We start from the raw sequence: 19785 nt of genomic DNA on the forward strand, positions 1-19785 counted from the left end.
TCGCCCTCCTCTCCTGCCCTCAGTCTTCCCCAGCATCAGGGTCTTTTCCAATGTGTTGGCTCTGTACATCAGATAGCCAAAGTACAGGGCTTCCCTGGTAGCTCAGATGGTAAAGAATGTACCTGCAAGTGCGGGAGACTCGGGTTTGATCCCCGGGTCAGGAAGATCGCCGGAAAAGGGAATGGCAACCTACTCCAGTATTCTTGCCTAGAGAATTCCATGGACAGAAGAGCAGCTGGCTGGCTATGGTCCATGGGGTCACAAAGATGAGACATGACTGAGCAACTAACGTTTACTTACTTATTGGAGCTTCAGCTTCATTATCAATCCTTCCAATGATTTTCAGGGTTGATTCCTTGACTGGTTTGATTTCCTTGCTATCCAAGGGACTCTCAAGAGTCTTCTCCAGCACCATAATTGGAAAGTATTGATTCTACTGCACTCAGCCTTCTTTATGTTCCCCCTCTCACATCCATACAAGACCACTGGAAATACCATAGCTTTGACTATACAGACGTTTGTTGTCAAAGTGATGTTTACTCTTTTTCACATGCTGTCTAGTTCTGTCATAGCTTTTCTTCCAAGGAGCAAGTGTCTTTTAATTTTGTAGCTGCAGTCAATGTCCACAGTGATTTTGGAGACCAAGAAAAGAAAATTTGTCATGGTTTCCACTCTTTCACCATCTATTTGCCATAGATGTCAGAAGCTAAGGTGTTTTGATGTTGAGTGTTATGCCAGCTTTTTCAGTCTCCTCTTTCACCCTCATCAAGAGGCTCGTTAGTTCCTCTTCACTCTCCACCATTGGACTGGTATCATGGTATTTTATTATTTATTCCTATCAAGGTTGTTAAGAACATCTATAAGCATGTCAACAGCTAAACAGAAAGCAATGTTATAAAATTGAGATGAATATTCAGCAGACAAGGAATTAAAAATTGATTTCTAAAAGGAAACAAAGTTAAAGTACTTCAAAATAAATATGAAGAAAAATAACCTAAGATTTTCAATGATTTTGAGTTTTGAAAGATTTTTAAGTCTATCCATATTGTGGTATTATTATATATTTTTATATGAATTTCATATGAATATGTAATTTGGTATATTACTATTATATAAGTAAATATTCTCCATTACAAGTAGTTCTGCAAATTCATTCATAAGGTTAAATAAAATTCAACAGCTTTTACATTTAATATACACCTTTCATTTTATGGCATTGTTAACCCTAGGGTGAATACAACAAGGAGTTTTGCATTTTTTTCCCTATGTATAAAGATATGCATGGAGTACAAAGATGGATCCACAGCATAACTGTGTTGTCAAAATTTCATGGTGGGGGTAATTAAGACAAAAATCTAAGAAGACTTTGTCAATAGGGGAAGGGAAGGCAATAATGAAAAGAATGTTTGCTAAACACTATCCTAACCCATTTGGAGAGTGCAAATTGAAAAGCAAAACCAAAAGTAGAAAGTAAGAGGAAACGTTCAGAAAATGGAAACCATGGGCTCCTATTTAAGACACAGGCTTGAAGGAAGGGCCTCAGAGAACCCAGAGAGCAGGTTCACAGAGTCAGCCACTGCCCCAGGCCTGAAGCATCTGGAAGGTCCCCGATGGCCGCAGCCTGGTCCTTACTCCTGGCTCTGCTGCTGCTCAGCTGCAATGCCATCTGCTCTCTGGGCTGCCACCTGCCTCACACCCACAGCCTGGCCAACAGGAGGGTCCTGATGCTCCTGGAACAACTGAGGAGGGTCTCCCCTTCCTCCTGCCTGCAGGACAGAAAAGACTTCGCATTCCCCCAGGAGGCGCTGGGTGGCAGCCAGTTGCAGAAGGCTCAAGCCATCTCTGTGCTCCACGAGGTGACCCAGCACACCTTCCAGCTCTTCAGCACAGAGGGCTCGGCCGCCGCGTGGGACCAGAGCCTCTTGGACAAGCTCCACACCACACTGGATCAGCAGCTCACTGACCTGCAAGCCTGTCTCAGGCAGGAGGAGGGGCTGCGAGGGGCTCCCCTGCTCAAGGAGGACTCCAGCCTGGCTGTGAGGAAATACTTCCACAGAGTCACTCTCTATCTGCAAGAGAAGGGACACAGCCCTTGTGCCTGGGAGGTTGTCAGAGCAGAAGTCATGAGAGCCTTCTCTTCCTCAACAAACCTGCAGGAGAGATTCAGGAGCAAGGACTGACACACACCTGGTTCAACACGGAAGTGATTCTCATGGACCAACAGACCACACTTCCCCCTGCGCTGCCACATGGAAGACTCATTTCTGCTGTCATCATGCACTGAATTGAATCAATTTGTCAAATGATTTCAGGAATATTAAGCGACATCATGATCTACTCTACAGGCACTACCCTGTCGCAGATACTCAAGATGATCCATCTACTTATTTATCTACTTGGACATTTATTTATCTAATTTAATATTTATCTACATAGGAAGAATTAAATTATTTTGTTCATAAAATTATATATGTATACTTAAGGGAAAAATATATTTTGTATATATTTATATATATATTTAATATATTTATTTATTAAATCTTACTATAAAAAACTTCCTGTGTTTTTCTTTAAAAAAGAAACATCAAGACTGAATGTGCAACTTTATTAAAGATTGCATTTTACAATTCCTTCACCCATCTTTGTGATTTGCACATTACAAGTAAATATATACTATCTCTAGCCAGGTGGTGTGTTGCTCTCATGACGTAGACATGAACATAATTAATCCAATCATTTTTGTAACTTTGATTTTTTTTAATGGAAAGTAACCTAAAAAACAATAATGAGTTAATTTAAAATAAAATGTTAACTATTTTTAAAATAGTATAATTAGTAGTAGAAATGACTATCAGCTTGAATGCTACAATGAAAGGGAGGAAAATGGAATTCCTCAGGTAGAAGGTGGATCAAGCTGTGAGAGGATGTAAAAACAGAAGGTAGCTGCTTATAGTAGACATTTCAGTGCAAATGTTCAATGGATATTGGAGATGGCAATTTACAAGCAATTTCATAAAGTGTAAGGCATAACAGGACAAATAGGGCAAGAGTACAGATGAGAAAAGGACTTAAAATGGAGCCCCATGACCTCAGTCTTAAAAGGGAGGGAATGCCCCAAAGGAAGCATGATAGAACGGCCATGTGTTAACAGCACAAGAGGGCAGTGGGATAAGGGAACCCAGGAGATCAGTTCTGCAGGTCAGCTTCTTCATCTTTAATATGGGGACATGAGTGTCATTTTCATACAATTACTGTTTGGATTCAATGAGTCCATATATACACAAGGGGCATCACGCGTTCCTGGCAGAAATCATCAGGCCCGTGAGAAGCATGGAGTGGCTGCCCTCAGGGAGGAGACAGGACAGCCGCCCTGGGACAGCGCCTGGAGGGCAGCATGGAAAGGTGCTGACAAAGGTATTTTCTTTTCATCTTGGGTGCTAGTTTCAGAGTGCTTTAAGTGTGAGGACTTTGCTGTATGCTGAAGAGAATTCCAATTTCTGGGTTTCATACTTCTAAAAGCATTTCTATGAGTTTGCAAGAAACTCTTTGAGAAAGTAAGATTAGTAGAAAATGCTTTGATCTAAGACAAACATGAATAATAGGGAAAGAATAGAAATCTCATATCAATGCAGATAATCAAATACACGAAGAGGCAGGAAGCAAAGAGCAGGGGCTGTGAAGTGTATGGTTTTGCTCTCCAGTCCTGGGCTGTCCCGGGTTGGATCCTAGTTCTCTTTTCCACAAAGTCCCTTGTCCATACTTGCTGGTCATGTCACCTCCTGGAGCCTCTGCATTGCTACTGAAAGACCAAAACCCAAAGAGTTCAGAAGCCAATTTTTGTCCTTCTTGTACTATAAAAGTAAGAAACTTTATTAATGAATGAAGAGTTTGGTTTTCTGCAGCCTCCAAGGGGACTCAGGCCGAGGGGCGCCTTCCAGGATTGCTGCTGCTAGTGCCCTTGTCCCCACAGGAAGCCCCTGCTGACCCACCTGCACAGGAGACTCCTCCTTTAGCATGTAGGTCTGGTTTGGTGTCCTGTGGGGTCCCTGCTCCTTTCCACTGGGTCATGGTGCACTCAAGATTCTGTTTGTCCCCTTTGAGAGTGCAGTCTTTTTCCAACAGTCCTCTCGAAGTCCTGTAATTAAATCCCACTGGCCTTCAGAGTCAAATTCCTTGGGGATACCCAGTCCCTTTGCCAGATCTGCAGGCTTGGAAGCATGGCTTAAGGCTCAGAGCATTCACAACAGTGGGAGGACTGTTTTGGTATTCTTGTTTTCCCGTTTGTCAGTTTCCCATCTGGCAGGTATGGGACTTATTTTTATTGTGATTGAGCGCCCCCTTCGTCTCGTTACAGTTTCTTCTTTGTCTTTGGACGTGGGGGATCTTTTATGGGTGGGCTCCAGAGTCCTCCTGTGGATGGTTTTCAACAGCTAGCTGTGATTTCAGTGCTCTCACAGGAGGAGATGAGTGCCTGTCCTTCTATTCTGCCATTTTGAACCAGAAGCTAAGACAAAACTTTGATATTTCACCATCTGAAATAGGCTGAACTATCTCATGCACACCCACCATATCTTTTATTCACCGCCATGGACGTACTTTGGCTGAGATTTGAACAGAGGGTTAATTACTGGAAATAGGTATGTTGCCTGTCATCAAATAGTATGATTTTTTAAGAAAGATCTTCAAAATCAAATGTCAATGTGCTGTACAGATAATAATGTTATTGAGGCATATCCAAGTTCCTGCAGTAACAAGTCAGGGTTCATTTATAAAAATTGATCAACAAAGATCCCACCAATTTATACATTTCCCATATTTCAACTTTTATTATTTTAAGAATTTCTTATAGTCTGTAGTTTACAAGATCAAAGTCTTTCTTTTCATTTTAAACTCTCCTCCCCAACACACATCCTCCATCCAGACCTTCAGAGAGTCCCTTAAATGGGGAGGAATTGACTCCCCAGAGCAGGAGGAAGTCTCCATTTCTTATTCCCACCCAGTATCCTGCACAATGGTAGGATACTACTGGTCCTCAGGGTTGTCAAAAAAAGTTTAAGTGTAACAATGATAATAATAAGAATGATAAGCTTAAAAGAGTTTCACCAGTTAAACTGTTTGAATACGACAATCTTGCTACATTCTTTGTGGGTTACTTTTGTCTTCCCAGGTGACCGGTATATTTGTTACCTGGGCATCTCTTTAGTTCTCCCTCAATTTCCTGCATCATTTAGTCCAGTCGATTCTCCTGTCTTTGCTACAGTTTTCTCGGCTTTCAAAAAGGGATATGAGAGTGGATATACGTGTATTTATGGTTGATTTACATTGTTGTACAGCAGAAACCAGCACAACATTGTAAAGCAATTTTTCTCCAATTACGAACAAAATAGGGATAACAGGAATACTGTAGTCCATTAATATATCATCTCATGTTCTGTACTCTATATGATGTTAATATAACAACTTACACAATTATCTTAAATGAGTGGATGATATAAAGCATCAGGGACACATTAAACAGCTGTGAGAGTTGTTAGTGTGACAGGTGTATACAAAGCTTTCGCCATTATTTCATGTCTACCCTAGAGATGATTATGCCATATCTGTGCCTTGCTGGGCTCTAATTTTTAATGCAAAAATTCGGCCTCTGCAAATTAGAATAGGTTAATCTTTTCTAGTATTGTATAAAGCATATCTACACATCTTGAAATTTTACTAACAAATAAAATAATCTCATGACTGTACCAAGCACACCGAGATATTTAGTAGGCATCAGATCAACATGCAACCAGTTCCTTTGGCATATAAGATGCTTATTAAGTAGCAAATGGTATATTAAGTGTAAACCTACATTATGCTGAAATAAAAAACATCCTGATTATGAATTTTAAAGCAACTTATCTATATGAAATGACATTTTAAAAAGTTAATAAAACTCTCCAATGAAAAATTATGTACAAATTTGAAAGCTTAACATGAGATCCTTAGTTAAAAGAAATGAGAAGAAAAGAAGATTTTGAAAACTGAGATCAATTACTTAAGGTGGTTACTGGGTCATACGTGGTCAAACATGCCTTTCGCTCAATTGAACTGAGATGAACAAAGAAGTAATTCTGAAAACATTACAGATCATTTTGCTTCCACTGAAGCCAGGAACTTAAAGTCTTGTTTTGGCATCAGGAAAATATTTAAACTTGGTGTGAGTTTAAGATTTATCTATACATGTAAAAATATTTTTCAACTACTTGAACGTTACAGGAGAAATTGCCATTTATATTAAATAAAATCATTTCCCCTTTCCCCAGGGGCTCCTGTAAGACTGGCTTGTCCTCAAGTCTTTCCAACGAGTGGTCCCAATATTTAGATTACTGTCCAGAATGTAGATGCCTTTCCCCTTTCTCCAAACTAGTCTTTTCCCCCCAAAACAACCCGGAATCTGAAAACGTACCACAACATGCTCAGATTTCCAGCCATTAATCACAGCATAAACAGGCACCAGTGTAAACCGCTCTGGCTAAAATCTCCACCCAGGAAGGTGAGGATGTATGCAGGGGCGGGTGCAGAAATCAAAGGCTCTGAGCAAAGCCACTGAAAGGCTCCCCTGGGCAGTCTGGCCCGAAAAGGAAGGTTAGTCACTGCTCCTGGGGCCCCGCGCACTCCCTGGGCCCCAGCAGCACCTAGCTCAGCTGGAGGCTCCTGCCTACAGGGACTCCCCGGTTCTCCACGTGGAATTGGCGCTGGAGTTCAAGGCGCTGGACCTGGAGACAGTTGTGCTGGGCGAGCAAGGCCAGTTGGTCTGTTGCAGGGAGTTCTGTGGTGCCCTCCCAGTCGCTGGGGTGCAGGGAAGGTTGAGCTGTAGCCCTCAGTTTCACAGAAATGCTGAGTTTGGGGGGTTCCTGGTCTCCCAGAGGGTGGCAATGGTGATGATCACCATTCTCCAGGGCTGGAGAACACCACCCTCCATGTCATCAGGGACGGGGTTGGCACCTGGTGAGCTTGGCGATGCTGCAGATGTCAGGCTGTGCCAGCCTCTATGCAGCTGTGCCCAGCAACTTCCTGCAAATGAGATCTTTAATAGGCCAGAACTGTCATTTTCTACACTTTTCTCTTTTGTTTCCACTGAAAAGCTTTTCCCTTCTATTCTGGGCATCAGAGAATGTCACAGCTTCAATGCTTCTTTTGTGTTATTACACTGGAAATGAAATATACTCATGGAAAAGTCTCAGTCAAAAAGCAGATATTCATTTACATGAGTCAACTCAGCTTGAAATAAAAACCCAAAGCTCAATCTAACATTCTTCTTTAGTCTAAAAGAGAACTCAGAGGTGTGACTCCATAGTCTATTCTGATAGTTTAAATTGCACCAAGATGAATCCTGTCACAACTCTCTGCATTTCCTTTTTAAGGTCTAATACATAAGGTTTCGATTCTTCAACAATGATTTACAGGACCATAGTTCCCATTTTCTGATGGTCTACAGGTAACAGTGGCATATTACTCAGTTCAATTCAGTTCAGTCACTCAGTTGTATGCAACTCTTTGCAATCCCATGGACTACAGCACGCCAGGCCTCCCTGTCCATGACCAACTCCTGGAGTTCACTCAAATTCATGGGCATTGAGTCGGTGTGCCATCCAAACAACTCATCCTCTGTCGTCCCCTTCTACCCGTAACTTCAATGATTCCCAGCATCAGGATCTTTTCCAAGGAGTCAGTTCTTCACATCAAGTGGCCAAAGTATTGGAGTTTCAGCTTCAACATCAGTCCTTGCAATTACAATTCAGGACTGATCTCCTTTAGGATGGACTGGTTGGATCTCCTTGCTGTCCAAGGACTCTCAAGAATCTTCTCCAACACCACAGTCCAAAAGCACCAGTTCTTCCGTGTTCAATTTTCTTCACAGTCCAACTCTCACATCCATACATGACCACTGGAAAAACCATAGCCTTGACTAGATGGACCTTTGTTGGCAAAGTAATGTCTCTGCTTTTTAATATGCTGTCTAGGTTGGTCATAGCTTTTCTTCCAAGGAGCAAGCGTCTTTTAATTTCATGGCTGCAGTCACCATCTGCAGTGATTTTGGAGCCCAGAAAAATAAAGCCTCTCACTCTTTCCATTGTTTCCCTATTTGCCATGAAGTGATAGGACGACTGAGCGACTTCCCTTTCACTTTTCACTTTCATGCTTTGGAGAAGGAAATGGCAACCCATTCCAGTATTCTTGCCTGGAGAATCCCAGGGATGGGGGAGCCTGGTGAGATGCTGTCTATGGGGTCGCACAGAGTCAGACACTCCTGAAGCAACTTAGCAGCAGCAGCTGCAGACCCCTTTTCTGATTTGAAGATTTGAATCAAAAATACACTTCCTTAGGCCAGGTTGTGTGTTGCTCTCAAGACCTAGATGTAAATGTAACTAACTCATTCATTTTTGTTGCTTTGATTTTTTAAAAAGAAATTAACCCCAAATCAATAATCAGTTAATTCATAATAAAATGTTCACTATATTAAAGAGTACTAATCCTCGGTGATCAATGCAAAGAAATAGAGGAAAACAATAGAATGGGAAAGACTAGAGATCTCTTCAAGAAAACCGGAGATACCAAGAGAACATTTTATGCAAAGATGGGCTCCATAAAGGACAGAAATGGTAGGGACCTAACAGAAGCAGAAGATATTAAGAAGAGGTGGCAAGAATACACAGAAGAGCTCTACAAAAAAGATCTTCACGATCAAGATAATCACAATGGTGTGAACACTCACCTAGAGCCAGACATCCTAGAATCTGAAGTCAAGTGGGCCTTAGGAAGCATCACTATGAACAAAGCTAGTGGAGGTGACAGAATTCCAGTTGAGCTATTTCAACTCCTGGAAGATGATGCTGTGAAAGTGCTGCACCCAATATGCCAGCAAATTGGGAAAACTCAGCAGTGGCCATAGGACTGGAAAAGGTCAGTTTTCATTCCAATCCCAAAGAAAGGCAATGCCAAAGAATGCTCAAACTACTGCACAATTGTATTCATCTCACAGGCTAGTAAAGTAGTGCTTAAAATTCTCCAAGCCAGGCTTCAGCAATACGTGAACTGTGAACTTTCAGATGTTCAAGCTGGCTTTAGAAAAGGCAGAGGAACCAGAGATCAAATTGCCAACATCTGCTGGATCATGGATAAAGCAAGCGAGTTCCAGAAAAACATCTATTTCTGCTTTATTGACTATACCAAAGCCTTTGACTGTGTGGATCACAACAAACTGTGGAAAATCTGAAAGAGAGGGCAATACCAGACCATCTGATCTGCCTCCTGAGAAATCTGTATGCAAGTGAAGAAGCAACAGTTAGAACTGGACATGGAACAACAGACTGGTTCCAAATAGGAAAAGGAGTACATCTAGGCTGTATATTGTCACCCTGCTTATTTAACTTCTATGCAGAGTACATCATGAGAAATGCTGGGCTGGAAGAAGCACAAGCTGGAATCAAGATTGCCAGGAGAAATATCAATAACCTCAGATATGCAGATGACACCACCCTTATGGCAGAAAATGAAGAACTAAAGAGCCTATTGATGAAAGTGAAAGAGGAGAGTGAAAAAGTTGGCTTTAAATTTAATATTCAGAAAACTAAGACCATGGTATAGAGTCCCATCACTTCATGGCAAATAAATGGGCAAACAGTGGCAACAGTGGGTGACTTTATTTTTCTGGGCTCCAAAATCACTGCAGATGGTGATTGCAGCCATGAAGTTAAAAGACACTTACTCCTTGGAAGAAAAGTTATGACCAACCTAGATAGCATATTCAAAAGCAGAGACATTACTTTGCGAACAAAGGTCCATCTAGTCTAGGCTATGGTTTTTCCAGTGGTCATGTATGGATGTGAGAGTTGGACTATAAAGAAAGCTGAGCACAGAAGAACTGATGCTTTTGAACTGTGGTGTTAGAGAAGACTCTTGAGAGTCCCTTGAACTGTAAGGAGATCCAACCAGTCCGTCCTAAAGGAGATCAGACCTAGGTGTTCATTAGAAGGACTGATGTTGAAGCTGAAACTCCAATACTTTGGCCACCTGATGCAAAACCTGACTCACTGGAAAAGACCCTGATGCTGGGAAATATTGAGGGCAGGAGAAGGGGACAACAGAGGATGAGATGGTTGGATGGCATCACCATCTCAATGGACATGGGTTTTTGGGTGGACTCCGGGAGTTGGTGATGGACAGGGAGGCCTGGTGTGCTGCAGTCCATGGGGTTGCAAAGAGTCAGACATGGCTGAGAGACTGAATTGAACTGAACTGAATGAGTAGCAGGAATGAATATCAGGTTGAATGCTACAGGAAAGGGAGAAAACTGGAATTCCACCAGTAGAATGTGGACCAAGATGTGACAGGGTATAAAAAGTTAACTAGTACAATTAACTAGTAAACATTTCAGTGCAAATGCCCACTGGACATTGGAGATGGCAATTTACAAGCAATTTCATGAAATGTAAAGCATGGAACAGAAAAACTGATCAAATGGGAAACGAGTATCAAATGAGAAGAAGGCTTAAAATTGAGTCCTATGACCTCAGCCTTCAAAGGGAGGGAATGCCGCAAAGGAAGCAGAGATGGAATGGCCATGTGTTAACACAAGAGAGAGTGGTGAGAAGACAGAGATGGAAGGGTTGCAGCCCCTTAAGACTCAGTGCATTCATGGATATGTAGATGGAAAGCTCTTCCTACGTGGGAAAAGAGATGACACTGACCACCTTAGTGAGAGCTTGCTTGGTAAAATTAATCAACAGAAACCAGCAGGTTTCTGAATGAAGAAGGAATCAATGATGTGTTGAACATTATGGAAAATCACAGCACCGGCCCTTTAAGTTTACATTTTTACTTTCCTATTAAGCTAGGAATCTCAAGATGATACACAGAGTAATTCAGAAGTAGCAAGACAATAGCAGGAAGCCCTCAGGACATGGAACAACACAGATGAGAAGAACTGAGGCAAGCATTTCACTACAACATTCCTTTTCAGAGAATGAGAAGATTGAAGTGGATGCTGAGAGCACAGAGACAGCATGAAAGCCTGGCTACTAGCAGTGCCTCTGACACAGGTGACATTCACACCACAGCAGCCTGCAGAGTCTTGGAAGGGAGGAGGGTCACGCCCATCACAGCTGCAGACTTACTGCCTCCTTAGGCAATGGCAGCCCACTCCAGCACTCTTGCCTGGAAAATCCCATGAACGGAGGAGCCTGGTGGGCTGCAGTCCATGGGGTCGCTAAGAGTCGGACACGACTGAGTGAGTCCACTTTCACTTTTCACTTCCATGCATTGGAGAAGGAAATGGAAACCCACTCCAGTGTCCTTGCCTGGAGAATCCCAGGGACAGGGGAGCCTCATGGGCTGCCGTCTATGGGGTCACACAGAGTCGGACACGACTGAAGCGACTTAGCAGCAGCAGCAGCAGGATCCAGCAAGTTATCACAGAGCAGGGCAAGATGTGCCTGGGGACAATGCAATGCAAGAAAGTTCTTTAACTCCATCATGACATCTTTGCCTCTTTCAGAGACAAGCAAAATGAAACAATCTTAAATAGAAGGGACACAGGCAGCGATTTTAATACCCTTCGCAACTAGTGTGACAGAGCCTTCCTGAAAGGACACATATCAGTAATGTACACTCTGGAAGATCACAGTTTCTAAAAGTAGCAAAGATCTTTGTGGAAACTCATGTATTTAATGTAGGCAATTTGGAAAGAGGACATTGATGAATCAGTCATCTTTCTCTTGTTTCCAGTTGGTACAAACAGCACTGAGTAGGAACATTTAAAGTCAGAGAGACATTTAAAGTACATTTAGAGGTTTGGAAACCTGTCTGAGGAATAGGGTCCTAAAAGAAGCAAACACCATTTCTATATTACTGTTAAAATAGCATTTTATTAACAAATGATTCCTTAAATAATATTTTTATTAACATCCTACAGTATTATTTTATAATGTTTAATACATTGAGGCTAGAAATTTAAATAAACTCAACTATACAAAGCCATGAGGCTGACCCGGGAGTCGAAGGCATTCTCTCCACGCTAAGGAGTCCTTTCAAAACCTTCCCTAATTCTGTCCAGGAAGTATGTATACTCTTCCATCTTGCTAAGACATGAGGCTTTCTCAGTACCCACATCTGAATTAGTGGTTGGAAAACTAAAGAAAAGAGGTTGTTCACTGGCCTCTATCAGGAAACAATAGGATGAGCCATCTGGACTGGAGGTGAGAAATGCAGGTGTCTTCACTGTGAATGAGAACAGCAAGTTGACCTGAGGAGGCCTCCTGCAAAGGGACCTTGTCAACTGAAAAATACTGACAACATGACTGCCAGAGTTCAGTTTTTTGGGAGGACTTACTGAGGACTATAACTGGAGGACAAACTCTCCTCAGCTCTGAGGAACTGCTCCAAGGACTTAGAGGGTGTCCGTACATACACGATTGTGGTGAAGGGGTTACGTGCCATCACTTGGTAGAAGGTGGCTGAGAGTCAGGAGGTACAGATGTTTCTCTGAAAGATCTTAGAGCTTTTCTAAGTATGAGAAGTTGCAAAAATTGAGTTCATAAATTTTTCTCAGAAAATTATCTAACTCTCTGCTGGCCTGTTGGACAGGAATAGATAGGGAAGCCTGGCGTGCAGCTATCAGTGGGGTTGCAAAGAGCTGGACACGATGGAGGGACCTGAACTGCTGGCCCGCAGTGTCAGTTTTCCTGCAGCACAGAGGGCCTCTTTCCTGATCTCCACACTGAACTCCTTTCAAGCGTGTGTTGGAGGTCAGGGACTGCAGTGGGTAGTGACTTCACTCAGGTAGAACCAGATGCGGAGTGTCATTTTCGTTGTCATCTTATAGGAGAAATGTCAGAGCTAAAATGACTGGAAATTGTTAGATATTTCTCTTTTGTTCTTAAACTCACGAGAAAAGTCAGGAGTTTAAAATGCAAAGATACCAGGGGTACTATATTTCACTGAAGAAAGTGTGAAAGTGTTAGTCACTAGTCATGTCCGACTCTTCGCAACTCCATGGACTATAGCTCTCCAATCTTCTCTGTCCATGGAATTTTCCAGGGAAGAATATTGGAGTCGATTGCCATTCCCCTCACCAGTGGATCTTCCCTACCTTGGGATCGAACCCAGATCTCCTGCATTGCAGGAAGATTTTTTACAATAGGAACCACCAGGGAAGCCCATATTTCACTGAAGAAATCACTCATAAAATCTTAGACCTACCACCTCGTGGCTTGTGGGATCTCATTTTTCATACCAGGGACTAAATCCAAGTCAGAAAGGGCCAGGTCCTGACCAGTAGGAAAGTCCCGTTCATTTTCATTTTATTTTTTTCAAATAGCAGAAAAATCTATTCCCCTCTAACTACTTAATAGCAATTTTGTCTATTTTGATTAGACCTTAAAGAGATTTCTCTAGACTTAAGACCACCTCCCTTATTGCCCTACAAAGCCATTAACAGTGACCCTTTAGCATTTGCAGGGGATTTAAGGGCTTTTTGTCATCTCATTCTCCTCCTTCAACTCATTTTGTTGGTTTCCCAGTATCATGTTCATTTGAACCCTTCACTCTTTTTAACTGGCTTGTTCAGACAAATCATTTTAAAGCTCCTTTGTATTTGGTACATTGGGAATAGTTCAAAGCTCCAGATTGATATTTCTTTCCAGTTGTATAAATGGTGTGATCCAAATAGGGTTAATGAGACCTTGAGTTAATATTTTAAAGAGCTTAAAATGGCAAGTCCATTAGTAGGAAACAAAATTCAGGCTTTTTTTTAATACTATGATTATGATTACCCAGATTAATATAATGATCTTTGGAATTATCTGATCCCCTTTTATTTAATTTTAGTTTTCACAAAGCATCGTCTCATTGTTGAGCGGATTTGTCACCTAGACAGATACTCAGCAAGGTTGGTCTCCAAAATCCTGCCAGAGAGAATTAGTTTTCTAGCAACTGGCGTTCCTTGTGAGCTGATGGATGTGACTTAGTTCTCTCCTAAAACTGATCTTACATGGATTAAATGAAAGAAAAATGAGGCCACTGATCTTGCAAAGCAAAGGGCAGTCAACTGACCCAGAACTTTTCCTTCATTGAGTTTCTGGCAGACCCAGCTCTGTCCCAGCCTTTCTGCTGTTCATACAGGCCTCATCCTTCCCCTCTGCCTCAGCATGTCCCCCGCTGTGCTGCACTGAAGTTTGCTAACTCAGAATACGTCACTGTGTCAGGGGAAAGCCACTTCCCTTTTTTCATATTCATGACATTCAGATTGACATTGGTTTTCTCTTTTTTGTCTACATTTGTTTTCTCATCTCGAATTTTACTTTCTAGGAAAGGTGCAAAGAAAAACAAAAAAATCTAGTCTTGAAAATGATAGAGTACAGCCCCTCTGGCTCTCTTTACTTCCTTTTATTCTTCTCACCTCATCATGAATTAGGACTAGAGCAGGAGCAGTGAGACTCGTCTTGCCCAGTATGTCAATATAAATTAAAACAACTTCAACTGAAGAATCACCCACAAGCAAAGAAAGAAGGCTATTTCCCTCGACTGAGTAGCGTGAGTCTCACTGCCCTGCATTCTCAGAGAAAGACAGAGACACAGGAACAAAGAAGCCCAGTGGAATCAACTGACTGAAGGAACAACTGAAGCTCACTAGGTTCTGTGACATAAACTTCTGATGAGAGACAGCAACACCACTGAATCTCATTCCTCCAACTCAGAAACTCTGAACATCACACGTGTTCAGAAAATTAAGAGTTGAATGATAAAATCTATCCTTGGTAAAATGAAAATTATCTCTCTACTAAAGGTAAAATAATGGCAGTTGGATAATTCCTCTGTCCACTTGCACAAACACACTAGCGCTCAGCGCCTTAGCACTACTGACACTTAGGACACCCAGAGACATGGGCCAGGAGAAGAGGAGTCACCACTGGGAACTCGGGTCCTTCCATAAACACTCCAGGGGAGGGGGTGGGGTTTCAGGAAGATGATTTCCTCTCCCAACAAGTAAACAAGCCCTCCACAGAAAGGAGATTTTCGAATCCTCAGGATGTGGTGAGCCTGTCCTCAGGGAGGGAGTCCAGCAGGTGAGGAAGGGACTGAGTCACTCCAGAGGACAGGGGGTGGCTCCATGTGATCTCTCCCTGTGAGTGAGGTGCTGCTGGCAAAATACAATCATCCTGGAATTAGAGTCTCCTCACCCATGTTCCCTGAGAAGAACCAGGATTCTGGTGGGGGTATTGGCCCAGTCTGCAGAGGAAAATAGGCAACCAGGATGAAAATGGTGGAAAGACAGAGCAATGTCTGTAATAGTCCTGACTTCGTGGTTCCCTAAAACACAACTACAGGACCTGTAGGAACATGGTCTAGAAGGAGGAGAAACGTGGGAAGAGCTCATGGACTTGTAACAATCAGACTCTTTTCTAAATCAAACACTAAAGATGAACCATCTTCTGTTTCAAAGACCATAATTGCCAGAGTAATCTGGTAAATCACTTATAAATACAGAAATCATAGGGCTGAGGGAGCCTGGTTTCCTATGTAAAGTAAGCGGGAAAAGTGGAGCCTAAGATCAGGGCTACAGATGTGTTCATGGACAAGAGGAGAGCAACATTTATGCATGAGAGACAAAAAGCAATAATGTGTGTAATTACACACATACGTCACTCCTGAGTTAAGAAAAAGACCTTTCTCATTTGATTGATAAATATCCATTTGGATGGGCACATAGGAAGTTATTGGGAAATACACAAAATTAATAGTTTAGATTGATGACATTTTCTTTGATCATACTGTGAACACATAAATGAAAATCAAAAAAGGAACTAAAAGTGTAGAGAAATGACTAGAAAATGAAAATTACCATGTTCCCTATTTAATGGCCTCGCTTAGAAAGCATGGCATCAGAGAACCTACCTCAAGGTTCCCCCAGATGCCGTCTCAGCCAGCCCAGCAGCAGCCGCATCTTCCCCATGGCCTTCGTGCTCTCTCTACTCATGGCCCTGGTGCTGGTCAGCTACGGCCAGGGAGGATCCCTGGGCTGTGACCTGTCTCAGAACTTCGTGCTGGTTGGCAGGAAGAACCTCAGGCTCCTGGGCCAAATGAGGAGACTCTCCCCTCGCTTCTGTCTGCAGGACAGAAAAGACTTCGCTTTTCCCCAGGAGATGGTGGAGGGCGGCCAGCTGCAGGAGGCCCAGGCCATCTCTGTGCTCCACGAGATGCTCCAGCAGAGCTTCAACCTCTTCCACACAGAGCGCTCCTCTGCTGCCTGGGACACCACCCTCCTGGAGCAGCTCCGCACTGGACTCCATCAGCAGCTGGACGACCTGGACGCCTGCCTGGGGCAGGTGATGGGAGAGGAAGACTCTGCCCTGGGAAGGACGGGCCCCACCCTGGCCGTGAAGAGGTACTTCCAGGGCATCCGTGTCTACCTGCAAGAGAAGGGATATAGTGATTGCGCCTGGGAAACCGTCAGAGTGGAAATCATGAGATCCTTGTCTTCATCAACCAGCTTGCACAAAATGTTAAGAATGATGGATGGAGACCTGAACTCACCTTGATATGGCTCTCACTGACTAAGATGCGACATCACCCTTGTTCTCACCTATAGTCCTTTCAGAAGACTCTGAATTCTGCTTTAATCACAAAATTTATTAAATTAATTCAACCAGTTCTTTGTCGGTAGTAGGAACTAAATGTATTCAGCTTAAGGGGATTCAGTCCTAAGCCATGACTGCACTGATGTTATTTATTATTTGTTTGCTTATTTATTTAGTTATATTTATTCTTTTATCTCCTTATATTTATTTTCTCATATAAAAGATTTTTACACTGTATTAAAATTTAGAAAATACATTTACATTTCTAGTTCATTCAACTTGTAATTTCTTTTATTTATTAAATTCTTATGAAGGTGAATTTCTTGAGTTTTTACTGTTTTTATTTAGTTCGTAAGTCAAGTCCAACTCTTTTGTACCCCATAGACTGTAGCTTGCCAGGCTTCCCTTGTCCATGGGATTTCCCAGGCAAGAATACTGGTGTAGGTGTCCATTCCCTTCTCCAGGGGATCTTCCCAACCCATAGATCCAACACTCATCTCCCACATGGATAGGTGCATTTTTCACCCACTGAGCCACGAGAGAAGCCCATTTTCTACAGAGGCTCATGGAAATATTTGTAATCCAATCTCCTTCAGGGGCTATAACTTTCAGGGGTCTTATCTATCACATACCTCAAATTTATGGTGAGGACTAATTCAGCAATCTCTATAAATCTATATGGTCACTTAAATATGATTATTTTATTATTATTAGAATTATTAATTTTGTCAATCACATCAGACTCTCAGAAATAATTACCAGTTGATAGTTTTATTTTGCTAATTATATAAACTAATCAGGATTATTTATAAATTTGTAAACTGCTCAATTTATCTAGAAATTTGGAGATAGACAATAAATGAACGAAAATATAAAGTACTGTAACAGTGAAGTAGAGATGACAAAGGCACACTGTATGTCAGTAAAGTAGGAAAATAAGCAATGGTTGAATACTTGCAGTTTGCACAGGTGTTTATGGTGTTGGATAGGGAGGTGGGGCTTGGAATCTGACATATTAGGTTTTGAAACCTGGATTTGCCATTTTCTTATTACACTATTTCACTCAAATAAAGTTTTACTAGGTGGCTTTTGGAAATGAGAATATTTACAACTCAGTTTCAACTATGTTGGAAGGATTAAGTGTCCCTTTTAAGGGCTAAGGAATTTGTAGTTCCTGACAGCATCATTTTTTTATAAAGACTGAAAGTCGGTAGAATCTGTCTGGTAGGTCCTTGGTAATCATGTACACAGTAGCATTCTAACACTTAGTTAGTAATCAAATCAGGACTAATGTGCCACAAAAAGTGACAGCAACATCAAGGAATGTGTTTTTTATCCTCAAATAAATATCAAGAATGAAATATATCCTAATGAATCATTGCCATAAACACAACACATCGGTACCTTCTTATTACCATGTTACAGACTTAATGTGTGTGTGTGTACCCAAAATTCATGTAATGAAATGGACCCCCACATGTGATCATAACAGAAGGTGGGATACTACTGAGATCATTAGATTTAGATGAGGTTCAGGTCAGTTGTGTCTAGCTCTTTGTGACCCTATGGACTATAGCATGCCAGGCTTCCCTATCCTTCACCAACTCCTGGAGCTTACTCAAACTCATGTCCATTGAGTCGGTGATGCCATGCAACCATCTCATTTTCTGTCGTCCGCTTCTACTCCACCTTCAATCTTTCCCAGCATCAGGGTCTTTTCAAATGAGTCAGTTCTTCACATCAGGTGGCCAAAACATTGGAGTTTCAGCTTCAGCATCAGTCCTTCTAATGAATATTCAGGACCAATTTCCTTTAGGATGGATTGGCTTGATCTCCTTGCAGTCCAAGGGACTCTCAAGAGTCTTCTCCCACAACACAGTTCAAAAGCAACAATTCTTCCATGCTCAGCTTTCTTTATAGTCCAACTTTCACATCCATACATGACCACTGGAAAAACCATAGCCTTGACTAGATGGACCTTTGTTGACAAAGTAATGTCTCTGCTTTTGAATATGCTATCTAGGTCGGTGATAGGTTTTCTTCCAAGGAATAAGCGTCTTTTAATTTCATGGCTGCAATCACCATCTGCAGTGATTTTGGAGCCCCCCCAAAATAAAGCCTCTCACTCTTTCCATTGTTTCCCTATCTATTTGCCATGAAGTAATGGGACTGGATGCCATGATCTTCATTTTCTGAATGTTGAGCTTTAAGCCAACTTTTTCACTCTCCTCTTTCACTTTCATCAAGAGGCTCTTTAGTTCTTCACTTTCTGCCATAAGGGTGTCAGAGGTTATTGCGTATCTGAGGTTATTGATATTTCTCCCGACAATCTTGGTTCTAACTTGTGCTTCATCCAGTCCAGTATTTCTCATGATGTACCGAGTGACTTCACTTTCACTTTTCACCTTCATGCATTGGAGAGGGAAATGGCAACCCACTCCAGTGTTCTTGCCTGGAGACTCCCAGGGACGGGGGAGCCTGGTGGGCTGCTGTCTATGGGGTCACACAGAGTTGGACACGACTGAAGTGACTTAGCAGCAGCAGCAGCACTCTGCATATAAGTTAAACAAGCAGGGTCACGATATACAGCCTTGACATACTCCTTTTCCTATTTGGGACCAGTCTGTAGTTCCATGTCCAGTTCTAACTGTTGCTTCTTGACCTGCATACAGTTTCTCAGGAGGCAGATCAGGGGGTCTGCTATTCCCATCTCTTGAAGAATTTTCCACAATTTGTTGTGATCTACACAGTCAAAGGCTTTAGCGTACTCAACAAAGCAGATGTTTTTCTGGAACTCTCTCGCTGTTTCGATGATCCAATGAATGTTGTCCATTTGATTTCTGGTTTCTCTGCCTTTTCTAAAACCAGCTTGAACAGCTGGAAGTTCATGGTTCATGTACTGTTGAAGCCTGGCTTGGAGAATTTTGAGCATTACTTTACTAGCGTGTGAGATGAGTGCAATTGTGCGGTAGTTTGAACATTCTTTGGCATTGCCTTTCTTTGGGATTGGGATGAAAACTGACCTTTTCTAGTCCTGTGGCCACTGCTGAGTTTTCCCAATTTGCTAGCATATTGAGTGTAGCACTTTCACAGCATCATTTTTTAGGATTTGAATTGCGTCGTCTCCACCAGCTTTGTTCATAGTGATGTTTCCTAAGGCCCACTTGAC

At 42.1% G+C, this 19785-nt stretch overlaps 2 protein-coding genes across 2 annotated transcripts; both read left to right on the plus strand.

Moving 5' to 3' along the window:
* The first annotated feature begins 1610 nt into the window (after window positions 1-1610).
* On the plus strand, window positions 1611-2180 carry LOC138080962 (interferon alpha-H-like). The gene has a single exon (XM_068973881.1). The coding sequence runs from the start codon at window positions 1611-1613 to the stop codon at window positions 2178-2180; it is 570 nt and encodes a 189-aa protein (XP_068829982.1).
* Window positions 2181-15989: 13809 nt separating this feature from the next.
* On the plus strand, window positions 15990-16577 carry LOC138080883 (interferon omega-1-like). Its single transcript, XM_068973748.1, has one exon. The coding sequence runs from the start codon at window positions 15990-15992 to the stop codon at window positions 16575-16577; it is 588 nt and encodes a 195-aa protein (XP_068829849.1).
* The last annotated feature ends 3208 nt before the right edge of the window (window positions 16578-19785 follow it).

The sequence above is a fragment of the Capricornis sumatraensis genome, chromosome 6 (genome assembly GCF_032405125.1).
Source record: "Capricornis sumatraensis isolate serow.1 chromosome 6, serow.2, whole genome shotgun sequence".
NCBI lineage: Eukaryota > Metazoa > Chordata > Mammalia > Artiodactyla > Bovidae > Capricornis > Capricornis sumatraensis.